The sequence below is a fragment of the Benincasa hispida genome, chromosome 2, assembly GCF_009727055.1.
Source record: "Benincasa hispida cultivar B227 chromosome 2, ASM972705v1, whole genome shotgun sequence".
NCBI lineage: Eukaryota > Viridiplantae > Streptophyta > Magnoliopsida > Cucurbitales > Cucurbitaceae > Benincasa > Benincasa hispida.
This window is the reverse complement of record NC_052350.1, coordinates 13,631,779-13,658,019: the sequence shown is the minus strand read 5'-3', so window position 1 is coordinate 13,658,019 and position 26,241 is coordinate 13,631,779. Positions and strand designations below refer to the sequence as shown.

The following is a 26,241-nucleotide window of genomic DNA, read 5'->3' as shown; positions in this document are numbered from 1 at the left end:
GTTGGGCAGCAACGAATGGTATGGAGAAGATTGTTCCTACGAAGAAGAAGAAAGTTGAGTGTTTCATTTATTTTTTTAAATCTAAATTTTATATATTCTATATCAAGTTTATCAATTGTATAAAATAATGCATTAGATAAAGGATATCAATGATACAAACAAATGTATTATTATCAAGTATATGAACAGTATAGGAGTAAAGTATATCGATCAAATATATTGACAGTATATTAGTAAAGTATATCAGTCAAGTGTATCAATATTATCAAAGAGTGCATCATTATTAAGTTTATCAGTAGTATATCAATCATGTGTATTAAGTTTATCAATAATATAAATGAGTGAATGATCGACAAATTTATTAGTAGTTTATCAGTCAAGTACATCATTTTCAATAATATCAGTCAAGTGTATCAAGTTTACCAGCAGTATAAACAAATGCTCAATTGACAAGTATATTAAGTATATCGGTTAAGCACATCATTATCAAGTATATATTAGAAGTGTATCAAGTGTATCAAATGTATATCAATAGTATATCAAATGTATCAGGGATATCAAATGTATATTAATAGTTAGGATATCGTGACATTTTACATGTGGATTGACTTGTGTTTTTGTCATTTTTGTAAACAACAATAATGTGACTATGAGCCTAATTAATGTATTCTATTTTACTCCTTTTGCAAGTGCCCAAAAAAATCCCAAAAAGAAAAAGTTGCTTGAGTTGCCACAAGAGAAACTCCGAGTTGGTTAGACAGCAAATGAAAAAAAAAACTCATTATTGAATTGCGTATTTACAAGCAATTAAAGAAATTTGGATAAATTGGGTTGCGTCTTACAAAGTTTTTACACTTTTTTTCCTCAAATTAATTATCACAAAAAATTCGCTCTATTTTAACAAATAGATTCAAATATCCGTGGTTTTGACGATTTTTCTTTTATCAACGCTAATTTGACATTTAATCACGCTTACAGGATGCAGACTTACCACCGGACCGGACGCCAATGCAATCATTCCTTGGTCGTTTTATTTGGAACCTAAATTTGGCTGCTTCCTATAGTCTACCAATCAAATGTTCCTTTGAAGTAAATTCGCGATCTAATTTCTTCAGCAAGTCCGTCTTCACAGTTCACAAGAATCGTTCTTGGCCAGCTCATCTGCTTGTCTCAGAATTTTTCTCAACTGCTAGCCATCTTCTTCTTAAACGAATACACCCTTCAACAATACATGTTTCTTTAGTATACATTTATCCATTAGGTATCTTGCAGAAATGAATAGTCTAAACTGGGCTATCTTCGTTCCTCTGTTTGCTGCCTTCTTGACTACACCTAATGCAGTCGCACGGGAAAGGAGTCAACACACTGAACGAATATCAGGTAGGATCTCGTGACTTCGCTCTTCTACAAAATTTGTACTATTTCTTTATTTGTTACCTTTCTTTCTGATCTGGAGTTCTGATTCCTTTTCTTGTGGTTTCTTCTTGTGTTTTTGCGGTATTAAGCTTTGATTCGTTAATTTGTTATCATACAGTCAAACAATTTCTTCCTGACATGATTGGCCTATTCCCCCTATTTCCTTGGCTTTATCACCGATTACAGGTTTCTGGATATTTTAACGGGTTCTCGTCCTTGTCTGGCTAGATATTTAGAGATCCTTGTTTAAAAGGAAAGATTAGCACGGTTATGCACAAGTTCTTGATCTGGGTTGAATATTCGTGTTGGAATAGGAGTCGTAAAGTCGGAAACGGCTCCATATAATTGAGTAGACAAACAAGAAAAAAGTTACAAAGCTGTTAGAAACTTCCAATAGTTCTACTTCTTTAATTCCAAGTAAATTTTCATCCCTAATTGAGATCATTGGTCTTCAATGCGTGAAATTGAAGGAAAGTGTTAGTTGTTTTTTTCAGTAAATTTACTCGTGATCCGATTAAAATTTTATTCTGGAAAACTAGAGGGTTGGGAAATAATTCGGAAAAAATCAGTCCGAAGAGTTTCTGCATCACCATTGTCTTGACATGATTCTTATTCGAGAATCTGAGGTTGCAATTAATGGCCGGTTCTTTTTTTTTTTCTTGTTTTCTTTTTTTAAAGCAATTTCAAGGAAGATTATTTTTGAAGATCTGAAGGAGCATTAATGAATCTCTCTCAATTGTTGTATAGTTGTTTTGAAGAAATTGGTACTAGAAGATGTGTGCACAATCAGTAAAGTTTGGTTGAAATTTCCCAACATGTTTTGTCTTCTTTGCCATTGGAGACGGGGAATAGTTTCAAATTATTGTCTTGCTTGAAGAGTTCTTTAATAAACAACCCTGCAATAACCTTTACTGAAAAAGGATGTTTAACAGCTATAAAGTGACCATATTTGCTCAGCCTGTCAACCATCACAAATGTCGTATCATACTCGAACAAATTTGGCAACCCTTTCACAAAATGCATGGCTATGTGCTCCCAAATCTGGTTAGACGTTGCTAACAGCTGGAATGATACTGCCGCTGACTTATTCCTTTGGAAGATCACTCAAGGCTCCACATACATTTTGACGTCTCCTTTCATACTCTTCCACTACAATTCGCTTGTCAAACGCTTGCGCAAAAATCCGGAATGGCCCCCAACAATTGATGCGTGGAAAGTATGGAGAATCGTAGGAAGTAACAAAGAAGTCCAAGAGAGGATTAACCTTTATAAAACAACTTATCCTACTTCAATGTGAATTTGGATACCATCGATGGGTCAGCTTCTAGTGCTTGTTGAAATTCTTACCAACTCTAGATCATTCAAGGCCTTCTATTGAATCACATCCACATCAATAATGGAAGGCACTATAGTGACATTTAGCCTTGCCGCTGGAATTTGGGACAAAGCATCAGTTGCTTTGTTCGCCAACCCTGAGTTATATTGTATTTCAAAATCAAAACCCAACAGTTTTGTAACCCATTTCTGAAATTTCAGAGGTATGTCCTGTTGATCGATCAAGTGCTTCTATGAACGTTGATCGGTCTGCACGATAAACTTTTGGTGCAAAAGGTAATGATGCCCGATTTCAGATGAGCCCGATTTCATAAGCCGATTTCAGATGAGCCCGAGGAGATAAACTTTGGCTAAAATAAGCAATCGGACGTTGTCCTTGTGTTAATAAAGCTCCCATACTAAAAGCGGAGACATCGGTTTCGATGATAAATGAAACCTTGAAGTTTGGTAAGGCCAAAACAGGTAGGGTGACCATGGCTTGTTTCAATTTCTTGAGAGCCATTGTTGCCTCGTTTGTCCACCCAAGGACATCTTTCTACAATAATTGAGTTAGGGGGGCTGCCAAGGTCCCATAATTCCTAACGAAACAGCGACAATACCTCGTGAGGCCAATAAATCCCCTTTAACTCCTTTATTGTGCGAGGAATAGGCCACTGCAGCATTGCTCGTACTTTTTCTTTATTTGCCTCCACCCTTTGTTTAGAGACCCAATGCCCCGAGTAAGAGACTCGGTCTTTGCAAAACACACACTTGCGATTTGGGTAAAGTGAATTATCGCACAAAATGCTCAACACCACTCCCAAACGTCTTATATGTGAATAATGGTCGGGGTTGTAAACTAGAATATCGTCAAATAAAACTAACATAAAGTGACGTAGGATAGAGTGAAAAACTTGATTCATAAGGGATTGGAAGGTTGTCGACGCGTTCATAAGACCAAATGGCATCGCCAAGAACTCATAGTGACCCTTATGGGTCTTAAAGGCTGTCTTCAAAATATCCCCTTCATTCGTTCTAATATGATACCCAAATTTCAAATCGAGCTTAGAAAACATGGAAGACCCTTGCAACTTGTTCAACAACTCTTCAATAACATGTATGGGAAATTTATCCAAAATCATCGCTTTATTTAGTTTTTGATAATCAACACAAAAACGTCATGTCCTGTTCTTTTTAACCAGCAGTACTAGACTAGAAAATGGACAAGAGTTTGGATGGAATATGGATGATCCTTGAAGCCAACATCTCACTGACTAGGCACTCGATTTCATTTTTCTAGGTATGGTTGTATTTGTGTGGGTGCACATTCATTGGATTATCTCCCTCTTTCAATTGAATCTGATGGTCCAGTGGTTATTTCAAAGGTAACCGAGTTGGAAGGTGGAACACATTGTCGAATTTGTCCAATAAGGCTCTAAACTTTTTTAGTTGTGTGTCGTTATCTTCCTTTCACTACTCCCTTCGCTACTGATATGTTCCCCCAAGATAGCTCTCTCAATTCGACTACATACCTTTCATCATTCTTCACCCAAGTACTTGCTAACATTTTTAGGGTCATTTCAACGTGACTTTATTTTTCCCTCTCCCAAATGTTATGGTGAGAGTGACCCAATACACCCTTATGAACCCTTGTTTCCTTAGCCACTACATCCCCAGGATCAATTCGATGTTGTTGAGTTCCATTGGGAGGAAATCATACTTTATAGTTATCTCCAATAGGCTAATCAAAACTACCTTACATTACCCTTTTTCCTCTCACCACAACTCCATTGCCCATCACTATGCCATAATTCGAAGTTTCTGAAATGAGCAGATGCATCTCTTCAACCAAACTTTGTGAAATAAAATTACGGGCCGCCCCACAATGGATGAGCAACAAGACTTTCTTGTTCACTATTTCTACCTTCACATTCATCCTTCTCAAAGAAGGGAACCCATGGATCAATTTGGACGATTACTTAGCCTGGTCTTTGGCCTCAAGTCTGGTAGCCTTAACAATGTTGTCATATTCCCTGTATTCCAAAAGGACTTTATCATCTTCTCGAGCCCACATAACCCTCAACTCTCTAGCCTTGTGAATCTTACAATGGTGGTCGGAGAGAAGTACTTCTTGTCACACTTATAGCAAAGTCCTTTTTCACGTGTCCTCTTGTATTCATCGTCAAACAATCGCTTGACCACATGCTCTTGACGTGGGCTTGGGCCTTCTCAGGTATAAAAAATGTACGAATTGAATTCTCTTGGGCCTTAATGTTGCCTTTTTCATTGGAGCTACTTCCCTCTTTGTTTGGGCTTATTAGACCCACTTTCTTGGACCTCCCATATTACTCTGAGGTCCTTCTAATTCTGGGGCCAGCTTTAGCGCTAGTTCTATGTCTTCCACGATTTGAGCCCGTTTCATTATACTTTCCAACCCCACCGGTTCGCATCCGATGACTTGTGCTTTGATGGTTGGAAAAAATCCATTCAGAAAAGTATTCTTTAACACGTTGTCAGCCAGAACCAATAGTGGGGCCGAGGAAGTCTCAAATCGATGCTGCCATAGTCGTCTACTGTTTAATTGCAAGAACGGGAACAAAAACTACCCTCTTGCATTGACTGGAATGTTCAAACAATCTGGTTTTCAAATCCTCCCACATCTTGAATTTCTTAGTTCTTTCGATTGTGTGCCCAATGATACCAATCAATGACATCGTGTTCAAAATTAATAACCAACAATTTGATTTTCTTAGCATCAGTGTGTTCATAAATCTCAAAACACCTCTTTGCTTTAAACAATCACGCATCTCATATTCCCATAAGAAAACCGACATTTCCAACCTTTTGAATTTCTTCGGGTCACTGCCTTCTTTGCCCTATGGCATGGATTCGTTCTCCCCTGCTGGCAGTGATTCCTTAAGCTCATCTCCCCTATTTCAACCTTCCGTCTCTGTGAGGAGCTGGCTGTGACCATGGATGCCTCTCGATTCTTCTTCGGCAATGCTATCTTGTTCATAGCTTCCCGATGGATCTCTCTGACTTCCGCTGTAAGTAATTCCACATTTTTACTCAGGTTCAACACTATTTCCTTGAGTGCACTCATCTCTTTCTCATTTGCATCCAATCATTCTTCCATTTGCTGTTGTGCCATTTTCTGTGTTCACCCCAAGATGAACGTGCTCTGATACCACTATGTTAAAGTATCCAATACCAGCCACCTGCAAAACAAAACATTCTCAAATGCAAGAGCAAATATCCAAATACAATCGAGATAATTCCAGAGAGTCGCAATGTGACGATATAGATTCAACTATCAAAACACCAACAGAGCAATAAGTTCCACGGTCATTTGAGAGAGCTGTTCTTTCCAAGTTATCAACCATTCATAGCCAGTATGAAAGCATGAAAAAATAAGGAAAATGATAAACCCTACATAACCCCTACAGCCCCAAAAATGCTACTCACCAAAACATACATCACGTGCCTCCACCTGACCAATAACTAACTCAGCTTTGCAAAATTCCCTTCCAGCCCCTTGTACGTCTTGATTATTGGATGTCTAACATCCTCCTCTTAGCAGTCCTTTTGCAATATGTATGTAGTTTGTCTTTTGGAGTGATCTTTTTGTCTCTTGGAGTTTTGAAGCGATGTTTGATTCTTAGATACTTCTTGAAGTCTTGTGTTCTCTCTTGCCTGCTTTGCATTGCCCAAGTTACTATCAAAATTTCCTATGGGTGTTCTTTATCTTAGCTTTTATTTGTTTACTCTTTATAAGGCATGCTTTCTATGTATTTTCTTATGTTGTGTTCTTCATCTCGATGCTTTTTAGAGCTTGTGTCCCTTGAACATTAGTCTCTTTTCATTTATTCAATAAATAGTTTTATTTTTGTGAAAAAGAAACTATTGTTTGGCTAAGAAGGGGTGGGACTTTTTGTGTAATGCTTTGAGCTGTCCATTTGTCTCCATTAATTAATTGATGTTTGGTTGGTGGAAGTCCTCAACGGCTAGAGGTTAAATAAGAAGATGAAGACTCTTTGGGGTTGTTTTTAAAAATATTTTCTAAAGTAGATTTTTTTGTGGCAATGTGTAGCTTTTAGCCTCTTGGCGGTGCCATAGCAACAGAAATTTTTTTCCTAATTTCCCATTTCTTTGATTCTTCTTGACTGGAAGTCCTTATGTACATAGTTTGTTGGGAGGGGGCAATCTCTTCCCATGCCCTTGGGTTGTTGCCTTTTTCTCTTTGCAGTACACTCTCAGGTGTCATATGAAAATAGAAAAAAGAATTTAACAAACGGAGCTAATAGCTCTAATAATTGTTAAAGACTTACAGTGTGTATAACAGAAAATAATCAACACTATGACAAAGATACAACCAAATATAACTGATAAGGATACTAACTAACAGCATGATGTTACCTCGCTAATGAGCTGTCTACGCTTAATGTGATGGTCTTAGCTGCCTAGGTCTTAAGATGTCAACATCATTCATTTGTATTCTTAAAATTTACAACTACTTTCTGTGTTGGAGTTGATCTCTAAAGAACTTTTAATCAGTCTTTAACGTGTTTACTTGGCATGAAAGTTCTTAAGTTACTATGCTTGGTTACGCCAATGTAGGCAGTGCTGGCGATGTTTTGGAGGATAATCCTGTGGGAAGGTTGAAGGTGTTTGTCTATGAGCTTCCTAGCAAATACAACAAGAAAATTCTCCAGAAAGACCCTAGATGCCTTAATCACATGTTCGCAGCTGAGATCTTTATGCATCGCTTTCTTTTAACTAGTCCTGTTCGAACCCTTAACCCTGAAGAAGCTGATTGGTTTTATACTCCAGTTTATACAACTTGCGACCTTACTCCAAATGGTCTCCCTTTGCCATTTAAGTCCCCTCGAATGATGAGAAGTGCAATACAACTTATTTCTTCAAATTGGCCTTACTGGAACCGGACAGAAGGGGCTGATCACTTTTTTGTCGTGCCCCACGATTTTGGAGCTTGCTTCCACTATCAAGTAAGCCAAAAATTTTCACATTTTATTTCTTCCTTATCTTCTTTTCCATCTCCTTTGCTATATAACTGTTTCCCGTTAAATTATCTTTGGCGTTTGTTTTCTTGACATATTAGACTCTTGCAGGAAGAGAAGGCAATTGAAAGAGGAATACTTCCTTTGCTACAACGTGCTACCTTGGTTCAGACTTTTGGACAACGAAATCATGTTTGCTTGAAGGAGGGATCAATTACAATTCCTCCTTATGCTCCTCCTCAGAAAATGCACGCCCACCTCATTCCTGAAAAAACTCCTAGGTCCATCTTTGTTTACTTTCGTGGGCTATTCTATGATGTTGGAAATGATCCAGAAGGTGGTTATTACGCAAGGTATTCCTAATAAGCTTACTTTTTAAAATGCCTGCGCTGGATATTACGTAAGGTAGCTTAAGTGTCGGTTGGAAAGTCATATGTTAAAACATTTTTCATTTTTTATAACATCAAAAACAAACTTTTGAAGTAAAATTCTTGTTTGGTAAATTATTATATATCGTTTTGAGGACAAACACTAGCAGAAAATAAAATTGATGTTCTGCTATTTTCCTGTGTTTTGTTAGAATTAAGCACATGTACGACCGTTAATTACTTTTAGAAAAGTATGACCAACAGTTTATTGTGTTATATTTTGAAATGAATTCGGAGAAGAAATCAGAACATGATAACAAATATATCTTTCAAAATAGTCTTCAAAATTATAGGCAATAGACATAGACAGTTTTAAAAGGGCACGGCAAGCTGTTTTATATATTTACCGGACAAATTACAAAAACACCCCTGAAGTATGGTGGTAGTTGCGATTGTACCCTTAAACTTTCAAATTTAAAAATTCAACCCTAAAAATTATATAAATATTAAAATTGAGTCAAATTGGACCTTCAAACTTACATAATTTATAAATTGTATATTTGTACAAATTTAAGAGTTCAAATTTTATCATTTGTGGGTCCAATTTTTACAATTATTGTAAGCTTGAGGGTCTAATTTTAACACTGATTAAAGTTTAGGTGCCCAATTTTTCGATTGAAAATTTGAGGGTGTGATTGTAATTACCACCATACGCTAGGGGTGACGTTTGCAATTTGCCTTTATTTATAGAAACAAAAACTAGCTATTTGATGTGGAAATTTTGTTTGGCTTAGTAAGTTTTGTCCACAACTTTTGTAGAAAGAGAAAGTGTTGTGATGTAGTAGGATTAGGATAAGTTAGGGTATTATGGTCAAATCCTTGATTAGGATTGAGATTAGTTTCCATGATCGACTAGAATTAAGATTAGTTTTCTTGGTTCATTAGGATTAGGATTAGTTTTATTGATTAATTAGAATTAGAATTAGTTTGCTTTCCAACTCTCTAAATAGAAGTCTTTTTGTATTAGCAACTTTTGATTCATAATAAATACCTTTATTTTATTATTGGAGATTTTCTCCTTTTATATCCTAGACTACATCAATTTGGTATCAGAGCAGCCATTTGGGCCAACGTTGACTACCGTCGGTGGAAGATCGGGAAACTCTTGACGATGCTGATCGCAAGAGGAAGCTTCATAAGCTGTACTCGTTGTTAAACAATCCACATCTATATAGGGGGACCCTTTAAATTTTAGAAAAGAAAGAAGATACTGAGATTTATTTTTTTTTCAAGATTTTGTAAGAATGGACTATTACTGATCAAGGAAGACGAAGAAAAAATATAGTTGTTTTTATAGGCAAGAAAGTCAAATTTCCTCCCAAAAGCAGTGTTGGAATTTTGATTCAAGTGATTTAGAAGAACCTATCATTATCCACATTTGAAATGTGATTATAGTGATTCTAGCGATTCCGATAAAGATTCTAATGTAGTTTGGAATGGAATAACAAGACAACATTATCAAAAAGGAGCCTGACGATCCAATCAAACCAGTTTCTCAAGAAATTGACGTAAGAATTGGGTATTAGATGATTCAGAAAATGATTCAGAGTGTGAAAGAAATTATTATCACCAACATCAAAGAACACCCACGAATCATTCCAACACAAATTCGGAGGTCGAAACATTTTCAAGAAAACAGAAATATTCAAATAAAAACATCTATCAAGAGGACTTTCGAAAGAGAATAGATGAAATTCGGGTTCTTATGGAAAAAATTCAAGAAAGATATAATTATAATCTTCAAGATTTTTCAAGAAACCATCAAGAATCACATTTAGTCACTCAATCAAGAACTCGTGGGTTGTGAAATTGCGCAAAAAATGAACGGAGTAGAAGAAAAGAAAAAATCAATTGAAGACGAGTTGAATAAGAAAGGTAGAAAGATCGAAGAGGAGTTTGTGTTGGAAGAAGAAAAAATCGATGGGACTAACATAGAGGTTGCTCAATTCGAACTGGATGATGAGGTATTAATCGATGAAATCAACGACGGAGGTGTCGAAGAAGATGAAGCCACTACAAAGAATGTTTTCATTTGGTCAAATCAATTAACTGAGTTACACAACCAATCACAATTACCTCCACTGCAGAGCAGAAATTAGCCTTGACCACCAAGAAAGACAACAAGAGAATCAACAACACCTATGGTATGCAAAAAATGTCCAAGATTTATCAAGAATTGTTCAAGAACAACCAAGATCAAGGTTATATCAGAGGAAATATGGGAAGGATGTGAATTCTTTAAGTGTGGAAGAAAAAGATATTCATGGGCAACCTAATTTGAAGAAAATTGAAAATCTTTTTCCTCCATTCCTTGAGGAGTCTACATATTTTTACAACTTAATTCTTGGTTTCATTGATGATGGTATTAGTAGAAATAATTTTCCCTTTCAAGAATCAAATATTTGATATATTGGTGTGGCTCGTGAAAATTGGTTGTTATTGGTGCCTAGTGTTCAGAGATGTGTCCGTTCGAGTGACTTACTTTTTTACTTTTATCTTCATTTTTGTTTTAAAATTTGAGGATGAGTTTTTTTTGGGAGGGATAGAATGATGTAGTAGGATTAGGATAAGTTAGGGTATTATGGTCAAATCCTTGATTGATTAGGATTGGGATTAATTTCCATGATCGATTAGAAAAAGGATTTTAGTTTCCTTGGTTTATTAGAATTGGGATTAGTTTCTTTGATTAATTAGAATTAGGATTAGTTTGCTTTCCAATTTTCTATAAATAGAGAGATTGTCTTCTTGTATTAGCAACTTTTGATTCATAATAATTACTTTTATTTTATTATTAGAGATTTTCTCCTTTCATCTCTTAAGCTACATCATGTTGTTTTCAAATAAAGAAAATGAGTCAACTTATTTACAAATATAGCAAAATGTCACTATCTATCAGTAATAGACCACGATAGAGATCTATGTCGATAGATGTCCATAGTAGTCTATTGCAGTCTTTCATTGATAGTTAGTGACATTTTACTATACTTGAAAATATTTTCAGTAGTTTTACTATTTGAAATAATTATTTAAAAAGAAATTAGACTTGTTTTTTTAAAAAAATATATTTAATACTTTCTTAGTTAATTGTTCAGTTTTTATTCTTTATTTTTCAAATGTAACTTAATCAAAATAGAATATAAACAGTTCCTAAAAAATACACCTAAGTAGAGTAGTTCCTTAATCTGCAGAACAGTCTTCTAAAAATACCCTCAAACAGATTCTTATCTTAAAAGAAAAATAAATAAATAAATAAAAATAAATAAAAATAAAAACCCTCAAACAAAATCTATCTTAATGCACCATGTTTAGGTATCCTTCAATTGCTTGTCTGTCTGTTTGTTTGTTTTGTTTATTTGTTTGTTTTTATAAACTTCTTTCTTTGAACAAAAAACAGTAGGAGGGTAGATACATGTCTGTTAAAATTGTACTGGAAATGTGATCTTATTGAGCCTAAATGGGATCGGTAGATGCCATGCTTTGCCAAAATTACATTACAAAACATTGAAGTGGTGGATGTTTTTGATGGAGAAAATGATATATAAGAATTGAATACGCTAGCAAACTGATTACACCTCAACTAGGTACAGTACGCTGTACACACACTGTATATAATAATAATATTCAAAAGTAAGGCCGATGGTATAACAAGGTTTATAAATTGAAATAATTAAAAACTTATAAAAACCTCAAAAGCTTATAGAGATTCAAAAGGTAGTCGAGACACAGTTCTGATAAGCGGTTATCTTGAAGACAATTATTCGCTCTGCATGGCTGCAAGCAGATTACAATTGTCTCAACATGATACAACGACTAATTCCGATAGAACTGCAACCTTGAACTACTTCGATCTGGCATAATTCTTGGATACTTGCTCTCAACTCAACTCAAGATAAAAAAAAGAAAAAAAGGAATTCTCCAATTTGAAATGAGATGCAACAAATTAAAAAACAAGTCATTTATAAGCCAACAATTTAGTTTCTCTCCGAAATAAAATAAAATCATATAAATACAAAATTGAAATATTTGTCAAATTTAACTCAATGAAATTATTTGACAAAAATCAAACATAATTCATTCAAATTGAAGAAATTACAAATTTAACTTTCATATATGTTAAATTTATACATGAAACATTCTTTGAGACTATGTTAAGGCTTAAAATTAATAGGAACAAGTGTCAAATTTTGGATATCAATTGTGATCATGTGAAATTGAGGAGTTGGGCGGGTGCTATTGGTTGTGAAGTGGGATTCTTTCCTTCTTCTTACTTGGGTCTCCCCATGGGGGAATTTGAGGGCTATTTCTTTCTAGGATTTTCCATTTGAAAAGATTAGAATGAGACTAGCTTCGTGGAAGAAGAGCTTCTTTTCCAAAGTTGGTAGATTTACTTTAGCCAAATCAGTGTTGAGTGGCAACCCCATTTATTATCTCTCCCTTTTTTGTGCCCCTAATTTTGTGTGTAAGATTATGGAAAAGTTCATGAGAGATTTTCTCTGGGATGGGGTGGATGAAGGGAGAGATTCTCATGAGATCAATGAACAAGGGGGTGCTAGAGCTTAAAAATCTAAGGTTACGCAACAAAACTCTATTGGCTAAATGGTTTTCACACTTTTCCTTTGAGCCTGAAGTTTTGTGGCATAGGATTATTGCTAGTAAGCACGACCCCATCCATTTAAAAGGCTGTCTAAAGGGGTTAAAGATACATTCCGGAATCTGTGGAAAGATATTTTTCTTTGCGTCCCTCCTCCCTTCATGTCCTTTGTGTTGTGGGGGATGGTAAGGATATGTATCTTTTCTGAAGTTCAATGGGGGTGGGGATAGACCTCTTTGCTTTGTGTTTTCTCGCTCATATCATCTCTCTTTTTACAAAAATTATTCTGTTTATACTTTCTCGATTTGGTTTGGGAGCTTGGTTTCTTTCTCCTTTGGTTTTCATCGTCCTTTGTCCAATAGGGAAATGACGGAGGTTGCGTCTTTGTTGGTCTTACTTGATGAGTTCAATTTTAGGTTGGGAAGAAGGGATGTTCGCGTTTGGAGTCCTAATCCTTTCTAGGGTTTCTCTTGTTAATCTGATTTTAGGTTGTTGTTGGATCACTCTTCTAGTAGAGATTCGCTCTTTAATGGACTTTGGAGGATTAAGATCCTTAAGAAGGCTAAGTTTTTTTCCTTGCAAGTTTTGTTTGGCTGTGTGTGTCACACTCTCTTAATCCAGAAAAGAATGTGACGGCAACAGTTATCAACCCTTTTTTAGCACTTACTGCCTAACTAACATTCTTAACCTGTTTAGAGAACCCTTGAAAACCATACACAACATACAACATGCTAAGGTTACTCAAACCAAACTTAACACAAATCAGGATTCAGCACACAACATATTTACATCATACTTACAGATACAAAGTTCAATGAGTCCCAACATTTTTTACTAGTCCCTAGCATGAACGACACACATGTACAAACATTCACAGAATAAATACCTAGGTCTTTCTTGAGTCCTTGAGTGGTAGAGCAACAAAGCAGCTAACTTTTGGGGAGATGACCACCACTTGGGGAAAAGGAAAACATTTGAAAGAATGAGCTTCTAGTCCAGTGAGTGACTATAAAAACATACATATCATGTTTAATACTGAAAACCAAGCAAACTCGTACTTAAAGCTTTTGAAAACATAGAATCTCTGAAAACATAATCATCATAATCCTTAGTTGAGAGGGAACCCTTTTGCTCAATCCCTCAATGTCAAACTTTAGTTGATGTGGAGTAATCTCAACACTACCAACGCCAACACTACCTACGTGCACGTGGTAATAACTAAGTACCATCATACTTTAGGTACTATGGCCTAGATACCTTCTCAAAGTTCTTCAGTATTGGGTTAATTGTAATCATCATAAAACTCATACTTTGAAATAAAGCATACTCTGAAAGCATAAGCAACATAAATCATATGCTTAAACATCTTTTATTATATAGCTTGAAACTACTAATGCATGCTACTTGAACATAAGAATAGAAGTACTGAAATCATGCTTTCATAAAACTTAAGCTAAGCATGCGTTAGAAAACTAATTTGCTTGGAAATCCCATTTGTAAAGCCAACAACATAAGCACATATTAATAGCTTTTCATAAATCATGCGTTCACTAATTTTGTCACTTGAATTTTGTCACTCACAGCCTTGGACGTTCTCCTTGTGATTGGTAGTCTCCCCTATGGGCATTTATCCTGTGAAGTTGGTAAACAACCTTAGCTAATGTCACTAGCTCCCTTGTGAGCCTAACACACTTAAACAAGCTTAATATTAACTTAGAACATCAACCAGCGCATGCCCACCAATGTATCACTCACCAACGCGTTCGACACTTAGAGAATTCCTTGGATCAAATGGTTAGGCTATGTGGCCACAAGCCATCACTATGTGCCAACGCATGTCGTCTCAACGCGTCACCGTGCGTCCTGGTGGCCATAGCGCAACCTTTGTGCTTACAACCTTGTTTCACACTCGTGCAGTGCCTTGTGTCCCTCAGCGTAGCCCTGCGCTCTCAACACCTTGTACGCACCTTGCCTTCTCGCGTGCCTATAGTCTGCTCGTATTGAACTACTTGCTTGTTCAACCTAAGCAGCTGCCTGCTTATTCAAACCAAAAATTCCAGATTTAACTTTGAGCTCGAATAACTTGTTTTCCAGACTTTATCTTGGGAAATTTCCTTCTACAAACTTGTTTAAAAATGTCTTAACTTGCTTACCTTAAAATTTGAGCTTCAAATTCTTCACGGTCTGGCCGGAAATCTTCAATCTTCACCTCTGGCTCAGATTCACCCGAGAGCCTGACCTTCTTGAGGAATTCTTCAAATTCAACTTGATTCCTTAGGAGATTTCTTCTGGCAGCCCAGGGACATCAATTACACTCATCACCCGTCCAAATGGCTGTAGAATCACTTCTTTTGCACGAGTAAATGGGCTAAACTGAAATCATGAACTGAGGCTTTTCTTATATAGTGAGGACTGCATGCTTCAACTCATTTAAAATGCCAGCTAGCCCACAAAGTAGGATTACTCCCATAATCTTGACAGCTGGCCCATTACCAACAGTGATTAAGCTGAAAACTTCTCTTAATCCCCAACACAAGGCTCTTCACACTCGCCATCACACGACAACACTTGGACGCATACACCTACTTGGCCAGTGCATGCCTCAGCGCCACTTGCACCCATTGCCCGGTCTCAAGATCAACGCATGGCCTTACCTCATGCACCTCTTCGCCTAACCAACGCACGCCCACAGCCACAATGCCTAGGCAACCTTGCCATGCGGCGCATGCATCCATGCCCATCGAATCTCAACATGGGCTTGGTTGGCGTATTGCCCATGCTTTAATGCATGGAATCATCTTCGGCCAACACTTGCTGCACCTACTCCTTGCCTCTACTCCCAACTTGCGCTCAAGCTAACCTCAATGAAGGCATATGGCTGCCGCACACCCTTGGCAACAATCTTCAACGCATGAGGCCAACTCTTAGCTTCCACACTTAGCCAAAATTTCCTACTAAGTGTCTACATACTTTACTACCCAAGAGCTTTCCATCTTGACATTTAGAACATTTTCCTCCTTCCTCAATCTTTCTTAAGCTTTCCTACAAACATAATATGAACTTACACTTAATCTTACTCAACATACTAATTAACATGAAGTCTAGTATGAGCGATGAAGATTGGGAGGAGATGGTTTTGAGAGCTGCAAGTACAATCAGACTAAATTTGGCTAAAACTGTTCTTGTAAATGTACATGGAATTTTGACAGCCAAATAGCTTTGAAAGAAGCTTGAAGCAATGCATCAGGCAAAAAACATCTCAAATCGGTTGTATCGAAGAGCAGTTTCACACGTTGTGAATAGTGAAAGGTACAAAAATCTAAAATCATTTGAGTATTCTCAATGGTATCGTTTTTGAGCTGGAGGTGATAAAAGTGAAGACAAAAGATGAAGATAAGACACTCCAACTCATTTGGTCACTTCCTCCTTCTGATGGACACATGAAACCAATCTTAATGTATAGGAAATAAACTGTAGATTTTGTTGAGGTTACTAGTAAACTTCTGTTAGAAGAAAAAAGACTGAAGAGTGAAGTGCATACTTCACAAGAGAATTCCACACTGGTTGCTAGCAAATGTAAGAAAAAAGAGTTTGCTGGGAATGTGGATAGTCTGGACACATGAAAAAGAATTGTCCTAATAACATAGGTTTGTCAAAAGGCTCCGAGTTAGATGCTAACATTGTCTTTCTCATCAAGAAAGATAGTGATTCCCTCTGAAGAAGATCATCCACGTGGTATGACTACTTTACCATGATAGAGGACGTGATGTTGGCGATTCCACAAGTTTGCACACAAGGCATTGACTTGGCAGTTATGTAAGATGTGTGGTGGAGGTTATGTTGATGGCTGAAGGACTTCTAGGTGAGCCAAGTAGGTGGAAGTTGCATCATAAATATCAGCAAGGTTCTCATAAAAAAAAATAAATACTTGCAATGTTTATCGACATGTGATGAAAAAGAAAATTCTTGGAAGATGGTATTCCAAATGGTCCACTCTTTTATGGTGGACCGATTTATAATTCTCTGAGTTGGAAATTTTGATTGTCGGGAAGACAATGGATTTTTTAAAAGATGTGGATTCTTCGAACATCTTGCCAAGGTAGAATTTGTTGGGGTTTTTGACAAGTTGTGGGTTTTGAATCCCTCATCGTTAATTTTGAAGAAGGGGATGAGCTTTATCCCTATAAAAAGATCCTATCTCCTTTGTTTTTAGATACCTCAATTAGCAAAAACTTTAAGCTTATGTATGCTAATTAAATTTTCTCTCTTGCATTTTCTACTTTGAGAGTGGGAAAAAAAAAAGGGTGTGAGTTGACAAAAGCTTTAAAGAGAGTGATTTTGTAATTGGGGTTAGGGGGAGATTTTTGTGTGATAGTAGCAATTTTTTCACATAGTAGATTTTTTTTATGGTATGTGGTTTTTATCCAATAGGGGAGTTATCCAAGTAAATTCTTGTGTTCTTAGATTTATTGCTTTCTTTTAATTTCTTTGTTATTTTCTACGGTAGAAGTGAGAGATTTTTTCCTCACGGCGCTATATTGTAGCCATTTGGGGGGAGATGAATAACAGAGTCTTTAGAGACGTGGATTGAGTCAATAAAAATATGAATTTTGCTTGAAAAGATGAAATTGAAGCAGGTTCCATGTCATATTCCTATGATTTTTTACTAACCCTGGCCCCAACTTATTTTCTAATGTAACAGAGGTGCAAGAGCTGCAGTATGGGAGAACTTCAAGGATAATCCTCTTTTTGATATATCAACGGAGCATCCAACTACATACTATGAGGACATGCAGCGAGCTGTGTTCTGTCTTTGCCCGCTTGGATGGGCTCCTTGGAGCCCTAGATTGGTTGAGGCTGTGATATTTGGTTGCATCCCTGTTATCATAGCGGATGACATTGTTCTGCCCTTCGCAGATGCAATTCCTTGGGAAGAAATTGGGGTGTTTTTAGATGAGAAAGATGTTGCTAACTTGGACACAATATTAACGTCCATCCCACTTGAAATGATATTGAGAAAGCAGAGACTGTTAGCAAATCCTTCCATGAAACAAGCAATGTTATTTCCACAGCCTGCTCAACCTGGAGATGCTTTTCACCAAGTCCTGAATGGACTTGCCCGTAAGTTGCCTCATGACAGGAGTGTCTACCTTACGGCCGGTGAGAAGATTCTAAATTGGACCGCAGGTCCGGTGGGTGACCTGAAGCCCTGGTAAAATTTATGGTCTCTGATAGTAAAAGTTTTTTTTTTTTTTTTTTTTTTTTTTTTTAAAAAAAAAAAAAAAAAAATTATTTATACAAAACGTCAGTAGCTAGTCATCGTTTGCAGCGTTACATATGTTTGGTACTAAGGAACAAACTAGGAAGGAAGTTTGTCATATCATCTGTAATAACAGCACTTTTGCGCTTAATGCATTTAGAATTTAATAACAGCACTTTCGCGCTTAATGCATCTAGAATTTATTGATTTTGTGAGTGATTAACGAGCTTGTGTGAACTCCCAAATACTTGAAATCTATCTGGACATTTGAGGTGTTGAGTTGATTATTATATAGTATGCAATTATTGTAGTTTGTAGATTATAATAGTCTACATCCAATCCAGACTAGTTTGGATTGTAATAGTTTGTATTTTTTGTAGTAGCACATTGTCATTAACAATCAAATATAATAGTTTGTATTTGGTAGTCTAACAAAAAGGGAGAAGGTAGGTAGGAATTAGCAAACACCGTAACAAAGAGGGATTTTGAATAGGTTATAAATAGATATTAACACAACTATTAATATTTGGAGCTCCAAACATGGGGTGGATTATAATAGCCCACCCTACAACTTCAAGTTGGGGCTTAAACACCTCCTAAGAGAGTTTGATGCCATATATATATATATATTGAACAACTGTATGACTTTGATCAGTTAATTACATTCCCACAAAAACTAATATGATAAGTCATGGAGTTAATGTTAATGAGTTATGGTTCTATGGATTTAAAAACTTCCTAACCTTTAAGTCAAACAAGGTGTAGAGTGTCTTTAATAAAAGGGAAAAAAAGAGCAGTTATAGGAAAATTTTCTAGTATTCCAATATTACTTGCTTCCATTTATTATTTGACATGTCATCAAATAATATATTAATTTATTTTGGGGATCTCACTTAATTCTTAAATACTATTACTTTGACAAATAATAAATATAATAGATATAAAGATGTTTATTTCCTGGATCTGCCCATAATTGGGTGGGAATTCCCTAATTAGGCCAGAAATGAGGGAATGGGGAAAAAATTCCCAGTAGACTAAATGGCTTTCAATTCGAAAAAACTGGGAAAAAAAGCGCCTGAGAAGGATTTTGGGTTTTCATTTGGTGGGCTAAGAAAAAATGATCGGACTTAATCTTTCACCTATTTTTGTGTTATATTTGCAATTGTTTTACCCCTATGCTACAAATGCTATTATTTTCCCTTATTAAAATAATGATACATGTCCAATTTATTCGAATAAACGAGGTCAAAATTTATTTTTTCCCTAAAATTTAAAGATTCTAACTATGGTCGATAAGTATTTGTTAATGGCACCAAATTCAAAAGTTTCTAAAAAAGATATTCAATATCCGAAGAATATTAATTCACCAACCTCTTCATATATTCTAAATGTGTCCTTTACAACCGAATTTCCAAGAAATTACTTTCACCCTTCTAAATTACAATCCCAAGATTCCAGAGAAAACCCGATAGATGCTTTTTAAGGAAATTCAGACCATTTAAGAACTAAATTGAAACTGTTTAAATTGAATGCCAAGTTGAAATCAGACAAACTATTTGACCAAAATATAATCCACCAAACGAAATAAATCGGATCCAGTTAATTGAGCAATTTGATCAAAACCAAATTAAACTATCAAGCACAACTAATACACAAGGCTGAAGTTCCTGTTAAACAACCAAATCAAATAAATATTAGGGGTTTGGGACAAGAAGATTTATCATCTACTTCATGTCGAAAGTCGAGTTCGCTTATACACTTGTACCTGCTTAGAAGAATTTTTACCTTGTGCAAGGTATCAATGTCCGAAACAAGAGGCCGCGGTGACCTCAATATGCAGCCATCAATCAAGTAATCCCATGTACGGTCTTTGAAACGAGAGAACTATTTTGATCGCACTTCTATGAAATTAAGAGACTCGTTCTATATGGTCTGAAGTTCCTAGCCATCCATGCATATCTTTGATCTAACCCCACTTATTCTCGACGCAGGTATTTAATTTGTGACATAATTATTGCTTGAAAGCTAATATTAATTACCATACCAATTGAGGGATGAGATTCGATAATGGAAGTGCTTGACAAGGTTTCATATAAACAAAATTTAAGGCTGTTTAACTTATAAGTCACTTCCGCGTCACAGTTTCTAGCTCTTAAAGCACAAACGATTTCGCAACCTCCAAAATTAGTGGATTGTTTTCTCTTTCATGCTTGCTGGGGATAATTTATCTTCAAACCTGCTTTCATCTTCAGACTAATTCTCTCAGAAGCTTATCTCCCGTCGCTCAGCAAAAAATTTACCCGTCACTGCCTGATCTGGAAGCAAGGCAAGCCAGACGCCAGTGTCAGCCCCTTCCTCTGCTGAAACATTCCCAGCGAACCCTGTCATAGCAGTTTTCACCCAACCAGGGCAGTAGCAGTTCACATAAATCTTATGACCCTCGGGTCGGTCGGCAAATATTTTTGCCATTAACCTGGTGTATGCATTAACTGCAAGTTTTGATACAGAGTAGTCAGTTGATAACTGAGGCCACCCACCAGTTTCCCAATTTCCATCCTCTACTTGTTGCAAAAAAGTAGACACAATCCTATCAATTACTTCTTCTGTGAGTGTATCCAAATTGCTTAGTAGTTCTCTAAATGCTACATTTTCCACTCTCTGTAATGGAACCACAAAATAATAGAGAGGAAAAATGCAAAATTAGAATAACAAAATTCTGAAAATATATAATTTCAGTCACTACCGATTGAGAATGCATGGGCAGACAGCCCTACAACTAAACCCTACTTGAAATAATATCAGCAAAGGAAAAAACAGAAAAACAGCACAATGGAAAATGTCAGTGGGCGCTCATCAATCCACATAAAAGAGAGAATAAATTCTATGAAGCACAGTTCCATCAGCGCTTAAAGACCCCTTTCTTTATTTTTTTAATTGAAAAAAAAAATCACAAGGAATCTGGAAATTCCTTTTAAAAATGCTCATTCCTCTCCATGATCATTTACAAGTTAACAAAGAGCTCTAATTTCTTAAATTTTTCATTAAAAAAAAGAACTGTATGCATTTTCAAAAGATCTTTTCTCTGAAATACCCTATTGCCCGTGCTTCCTCTCATGAATTTTAATAGTTGCACAAAACAAGATACAATTATTCAAACCTAATTATAATATCAGCCCCAACATTTCTTCCCCATCTCCACTCGACCCATGAAATAGAGAAGACAAGGATTTCAAGAACAACTTACATTTCGCCTGCCATTCAGCTTGCCCAACCTCGAACTGACATTAACAATGCGAGCACCGGCAGACGAAGGTTTCATCAAGGGGATCATAGCTTGAATCATATTTTTGGTGCCGTAATAGTTAGTGGCAATAACCATCTGAGCAAACTCTACAGAATTACTAGACCCAAGATTGAAATTGACTCCAGCATTATTTATCTGCAAACATATTTGCACGTAGATGGGGCATTTGGAAGTTATGTCATCTAAATCAACATGAACAATAATTCTTTCTTTAAGATTTCAAGGACCGTTGCCTTTGTCTGAAGTCAATATTTAGTTAGAATTCTACATGTTGCTTGTGAAAGTTGGACCAGACTTTGCAAAATCCAAGTACTCTTCTTTCTAGCCAATTAAAAAAAGCCAATATAAAGAAAAGTTCTGAGTAAGATTAACTTGCCAGAATATCCAAACCACCATAGTTTTGTAGCAGCCAATCAGCAAATTGTTTGATGGATAAAGCATCCAAGACATCCAGTTGATGAAAGGCAACATTCAGGCCACCTTCCTGTAAAACTTTAGCTGCTTCAATGCCAACAGAAACATCTCTTGAAGTCAAGATCACGGTCATTCCGTGCATTGCAAATTGTCTTGAAATCTCAAATCCAATTCCTCTATTACCACCCGTAACCACGGCAATGGTTTCAGTAGACCACCACCTGTAGATCAAAGAAACATAAAAAGTGGGCGTTGGTTATTGTCCAGAAAAAACAAATACTAATAAGGAAAAAGAAAAAAACAAATGAGACAGATGAAGAGCTAGACAAGTACAATATCACTTAGTAATGACGCCATCTGAAGGCGAGACTAAAGAAAGAAAACGCAAGAACAATACTAGAAAAGTGGTTGCAATGAAGTTTTTCTTTTCCCCTTTACTTTTTTGAGACAGCAATGAAGGATTTGTTATCGAGTGGATAGAGAATTATGGTACCTCTTCGGTTTCAGTTGCACGCAACAATACAGAAAAAGGAATTTCTGGTAAAGGTAAAAGACTAAGAGAAATATTACAGAACCGAAATGAAGATGTCTTGTACTATGAGAATAACACCAATAAATACCAAATGCGTGCGCTGAAATGTGTTTCCAATAAATCGTCGTTCAAAAAAAGGGTAGATGCTAAAAGAACAAGGTCTGTCAGTAATGCATTCAGACCTCTGGTGATCGGAGTAAGGAATGGTCCTGAGAAGGGATATTTCTTGCATTCTCTTTTCCCTTCGTTCCTTGGCTCTTTCCTTCCTGCCCATCTCCGTTTGGGGCTTTCTGATTCTGAAATTTCTGATTAAAAACAAAAGAAAAGAAGGAATCTAGCGTTAGCTGGTTAGGGTTAGAGGCGGGAGAAGGAGGAGAGTTAATTTCGACGATGACCCTTCTATATCTCCCTATTCGGTCTTCACTACAAGCAAGGCGGATCCGAGGAATGCCATCTTCTGTGAAACGATTAACATCTAAAAACAGGGAAAACAAAAACCACAAACCACCACCATAGCTTTCCCCATAATTTGGGTCAAACCCCCCATGATTCTCGGTACCTGCCCAACCGATTCTAATTGCCTAAGAATGATTACATTATAATAACCGTTTTACCATTTTCCCCCCCCTCTTTTCTCGTTTGATATGCAAAATTAATTTGCATTTCAATCGGTATAGATTTCCTTTTTCTTCGCGTATACCTTTTTACTGTTTTAATAGGTATGTAAATAAAATTCCACTCAATTTAAATCAATAGTAATATAAAGAAGAGATTTTATTTTATTATTATTGGTGTTGTTTACCTATAATCTGCATTGTATGGATATATGAGACCCACTTCTAAATATGTAATAAAAAACGTAAACTGATTCAAGTTTAGTATAACTGATTTATTAATAAAATTTTATTTTAATAACACCAATTTTCATTACGATTTGATAGCTTGACCTAAAGTATTAATTGTATTAGTAAAAATGCATGATTTTAGGAATAATTTTTGGTCCATTTCAAAACAATTTTTGATTAGATCTTCTCGAGTTTGTTTTTACACTTTCTTGTTCTTTATTACACTTGACAAGATTCATACCACTATCATCGCCCAGTTGGACCACCACAGTCGTCGAGTTCCAACCACTATTCTGGTTAACCAACAAGTTTTATTTCAACAGTATATAATGGGTAAATTTTATAGTAATGTTCATTGTATTTTCACCATATAAATTTTGAAGGAAAATGTTCATCCAATTCCACAGTATTAGTTTTAATTTCTCGGTATATGATGGATATGTTCTTTTTAAATGCATTTTATGTATCTTTGTATATATCATTCAAGATTCTTAATTGATATACTACTGTCTATTTGCTAAAATGAGTTAGGATGTTTACACGATTAGTACATTGTATAAATTATAGCTTTTATCCATTTTCAAAGTTCATGATATCATAACTCATAATAGCATGTACATACTTCATATTTGATATTATCTCACACTGTGCAGTTATATAAATATTGTGCCAATTATTTATGAGTGCCAATTATTTATGAGTGACAATCATGGAGGAATACATACATTGCATATTCATACACGTTAACATCTCTTATAATCATATGTATATAATACAATATAATATTTAGTATATACATGCTAATATATATTATATTTACATAATCTATTATAAAAATTTCGAAGTCTTTTGTCCCATGAAAAATATAAAAATTGTTTTCTTTCATCCTTGTGTGTCTCAAAGTCTTATGCCTCTGTCAATCTTCAACCAACTGGGAATTAGAGAATTTCTTATTCTCTCTATCCACAGGAAGGACCCAAATTGACGTGCATAAAGGAGAAATTACTATGCAAGTCAATGGCCAGAAGTTGAAGTTCAACATTCTAAAGGCGATGAAATTCCCTGACGAGATCAACGCATGCGGAGCAGTTGACTTGGAAGAAGATTGACATTGCGGCTGGATTTTGAAATTGATGAAGAAATGGAATTGAAAGATGAAGCAACCGCAATAATTGAATCTTGCTATGCGGTGAAAGAGATACAGAAGAATTTTGAACCATTAAGTTTGGAAGATCATGAAGGCAAAATCAAGCATTCGCTTGAACAATCATCAGTTTTGGAATTAAAAGCACTTCCTACCCACTTGAAATATGCGTTCCTTAGTCAAGATGACACTCTACCAGTCATTATCTCAACTACTCTCCTAGAAGAAAAAGAAGTTGCTCTATTGAAGGTTCTGAGGAAATATATCAAGACTATAGTATGGACCCTCGCTGATATCAAAGGTGTCAGTCCATCATATTACATGCATAAAATCAGACTTGAGGAAGGAAAAGGAAGATTTGTTGAATATCAGCGTAGGCTCAACCCTACGATGAAAGAAGTTAGAAAGGAGATCATTAAATGGTTGAACGCAGGAATTATTTTTCCAATTTCTGATAGCACCTGGGTCAGTCCTACACAATGCGTTCCAAAAAAAGGCAGAATGACCGTAGTCCCCAATCAGATAATGAGCTAATCCCAATGCGAACAATCACAGGTTGGTGGATATGCATGGATTATAGGAAGCTGAATGCAGCTACTAAAAAGGACCATTTTCCCTTGCCATTCATTGACCAAATGCTGGATAGATTAGTAGGGAATGAATTCTTTTTCTTCCTCAATGGCTATGTGGGATATAACTAAATTATGATCGCACCAAAAGATCAAGGAAAGACGACTTTCACTGTCTCTATGGGACATTCGCTTTTCAGTGCATGCCCTTCGGGCTGTGCAACGCTCCAAGCACCTTTCAGAGATGTATGATGGTTATCTTTTCTGAATATCTTGAAGATTTAGTGAAAATTTTCATGGATGATTTCTCAGTGTATGGTAAAACATACGAAATATGTCTAGTGAATCTTGAGACGATATTATTGGGATTGGTGTCCTAATTCTCCTGATAGTCTCGTAGTTTGTAAACACCCTGTAAACATATTGTTATTAATAAAATAAGTGTTATTTTATAAGCATTTACTCAATCTAATAAACTAAGATCCAAGGTTATTTTATGTAACTTAAGCATGTATGTAGAGACATACAAGTGGATCATGCCTTAAGTAATAACCTAAATGGTTTGTAGTAAAAAGATAAAGGAGGGATACCTTATCCTGGTAACATTACGGTTAAGACCCGCTTTGTAGATGTTACAAATGTTGTAAAGTGCTACAAGTGATCTGATCTTGATCATTCATGTGGAGACATGCTAATGGAGGTATCCTATACAAAGGAGTTTGTATAAGACCGGACCACGAAATGTTTAGTCTCGTTATATAATGTCGTTCATGACAAAGACTTTCATTTCACTAGGATGACCATAGGTAACATGACCTCAATCCTGAGTGAGTTGGGAACTTTTGCCTATGAGGGTGGTCCTTTGATTTGCATGGGTGCGAGTGACCAGATCACCGACTCGAACGTACCACTTTGGGGATTCGTCTGATTGGGGAGCTAGGAACTCAGCTACACAAGATGGAATTGACTTTTCCCCGAAGCAAGGGTAAGTAGATAAATTACTCCCTTAAGGGCTGATTTCGGGGCTTGAACAATGTGGCGCCACACCTTCTCATGGCTCGAGAAGTTTTCACTCATAGTAGAACTATGATGTATTATTCATTAGAGGATTCGGTGGTACTTAAGGAGTTAGATGTAATACAGAGGAAAAAGGGAAATTGGCCCAGCTGTACTTATGAGTGATTTTGTGAAGGGTTATCGTACTGTTGATTGGTTATATCGAATGGACACATAAATATATTTGTAGTGCGAAAAATGCAACTATCGTCTTTTAGTGGAATGCTGACAGTTAAATGGATGGTAGAATCTCGTGATTAAAGAGATTTAATTAGTTATTCATGTACCATTGAAGCTTTAAGCTATAGGTCCAAAAGTCCCATTGGTAGCTCAATGGATTCATGTTGAGA

General features: G+C 36.2%; 2 protein-coding genes across 2 annotated transcripts; one reads left to right on the top strand and one right to left on the bottom strand.

The window, feature by feature from the left end:
- Positions 1 to 977: 977 nt before the first annotated feature.
- On the top strand, positions 978 to 18,219 carry LOC120071087 (probable beta-1,4-xylosyltransferase IRX10L). Its single transcript, XM_039023122.1, has 4 exons — positions 978 to 1,380; positions 7,348 to 7,736; positions 7,860 to 8,101; positions 17,470 to 18,219. Exons 1-4 carry the CDS (start codon positions 1,275 to 1,277, stop codon positions 17,981 to 17,983), a joined length of 1,251 nt encoding a protein of 416 aa, XP_038879050.1. The 5' UTR covers positions 978 to 1,274; the 3' UTR covers positions 17,984 to 18,219.
- A 1,509-nt stretch (positions 18,220 to 19,728) lies between these two features.
- LOC120071740 (carbonyl reductase [NADPH] 1-like) lies at positions 19,729 to 22,857 on the bottom strand. The gene is made up of 4 exons (XM_039024118.1): positions 22,460 to 22,857; positions 21,708 to 21,966; positions 21,272 to 21,466; positions 19,729 to 20,685 (listed from the first exon to the last, which is right to left on the bottom strand). The coding sequence occupies exons 1-4, from the start codon at positions 22,549 to 22,551 to the stop codon at positions 20,290 to 20,292; spliced, it is 942 nt and encodes a 313-aa protein (XP_038880046.1). The 5' UTR covers positions 22,552 to 22,857; the 3' UTR covers positions 19,729 to 20,289.
- Positions 22,858 to 26,241: the final 3,384 nt, after the last annotated feature.

Bases quoted from the DNA above. Each gene is read 5' to 3' on its own strand.
- LOC120071087 (XM_039023122.1), top strand. From the start codon at position 1,275: ATGAATAGTCTAAACTGGGCTATCTTCGTTCCTCTGTTTGCTGCCTTC. The intron at 1,381-7,347 runs GTAGGATCTCGT...ACGCCAATGTAG, and splicing joins ACACACTGAACGAATATCAG to GCAGTGCTGGCGATGTTTTG. The intron at 8,102-17,469 runs GTATTCCTAATA...CTAATGTAACAG, and splicing joins GAAGGTGGTTATTACGCAAG to AGGTGCAAGAGCTGCAGTAT.
- LOC120071740 (XM_039024118.1), bottom strand. From the start codon at position 22,551: ATGGGCAGGAAGGAAAGAGCCAAGGAACGAAGGGAAAAGAGAATGCAA. The intron at 21,467-21,707 runs GCAAGTTAATCT...ATATGTTTGCAG, and splicing joins ATGGTGGTTTGGATATTCTG to ATAAATAATGCTGGAGTCAA. The intron at 20,686-21,271 runs GTAAGTTGTTCT...GTTCCATTACAG, and splicing joins AGCTGAATGGCAGGCGAAAT to AGAGTGGAAAATGTAGCATT.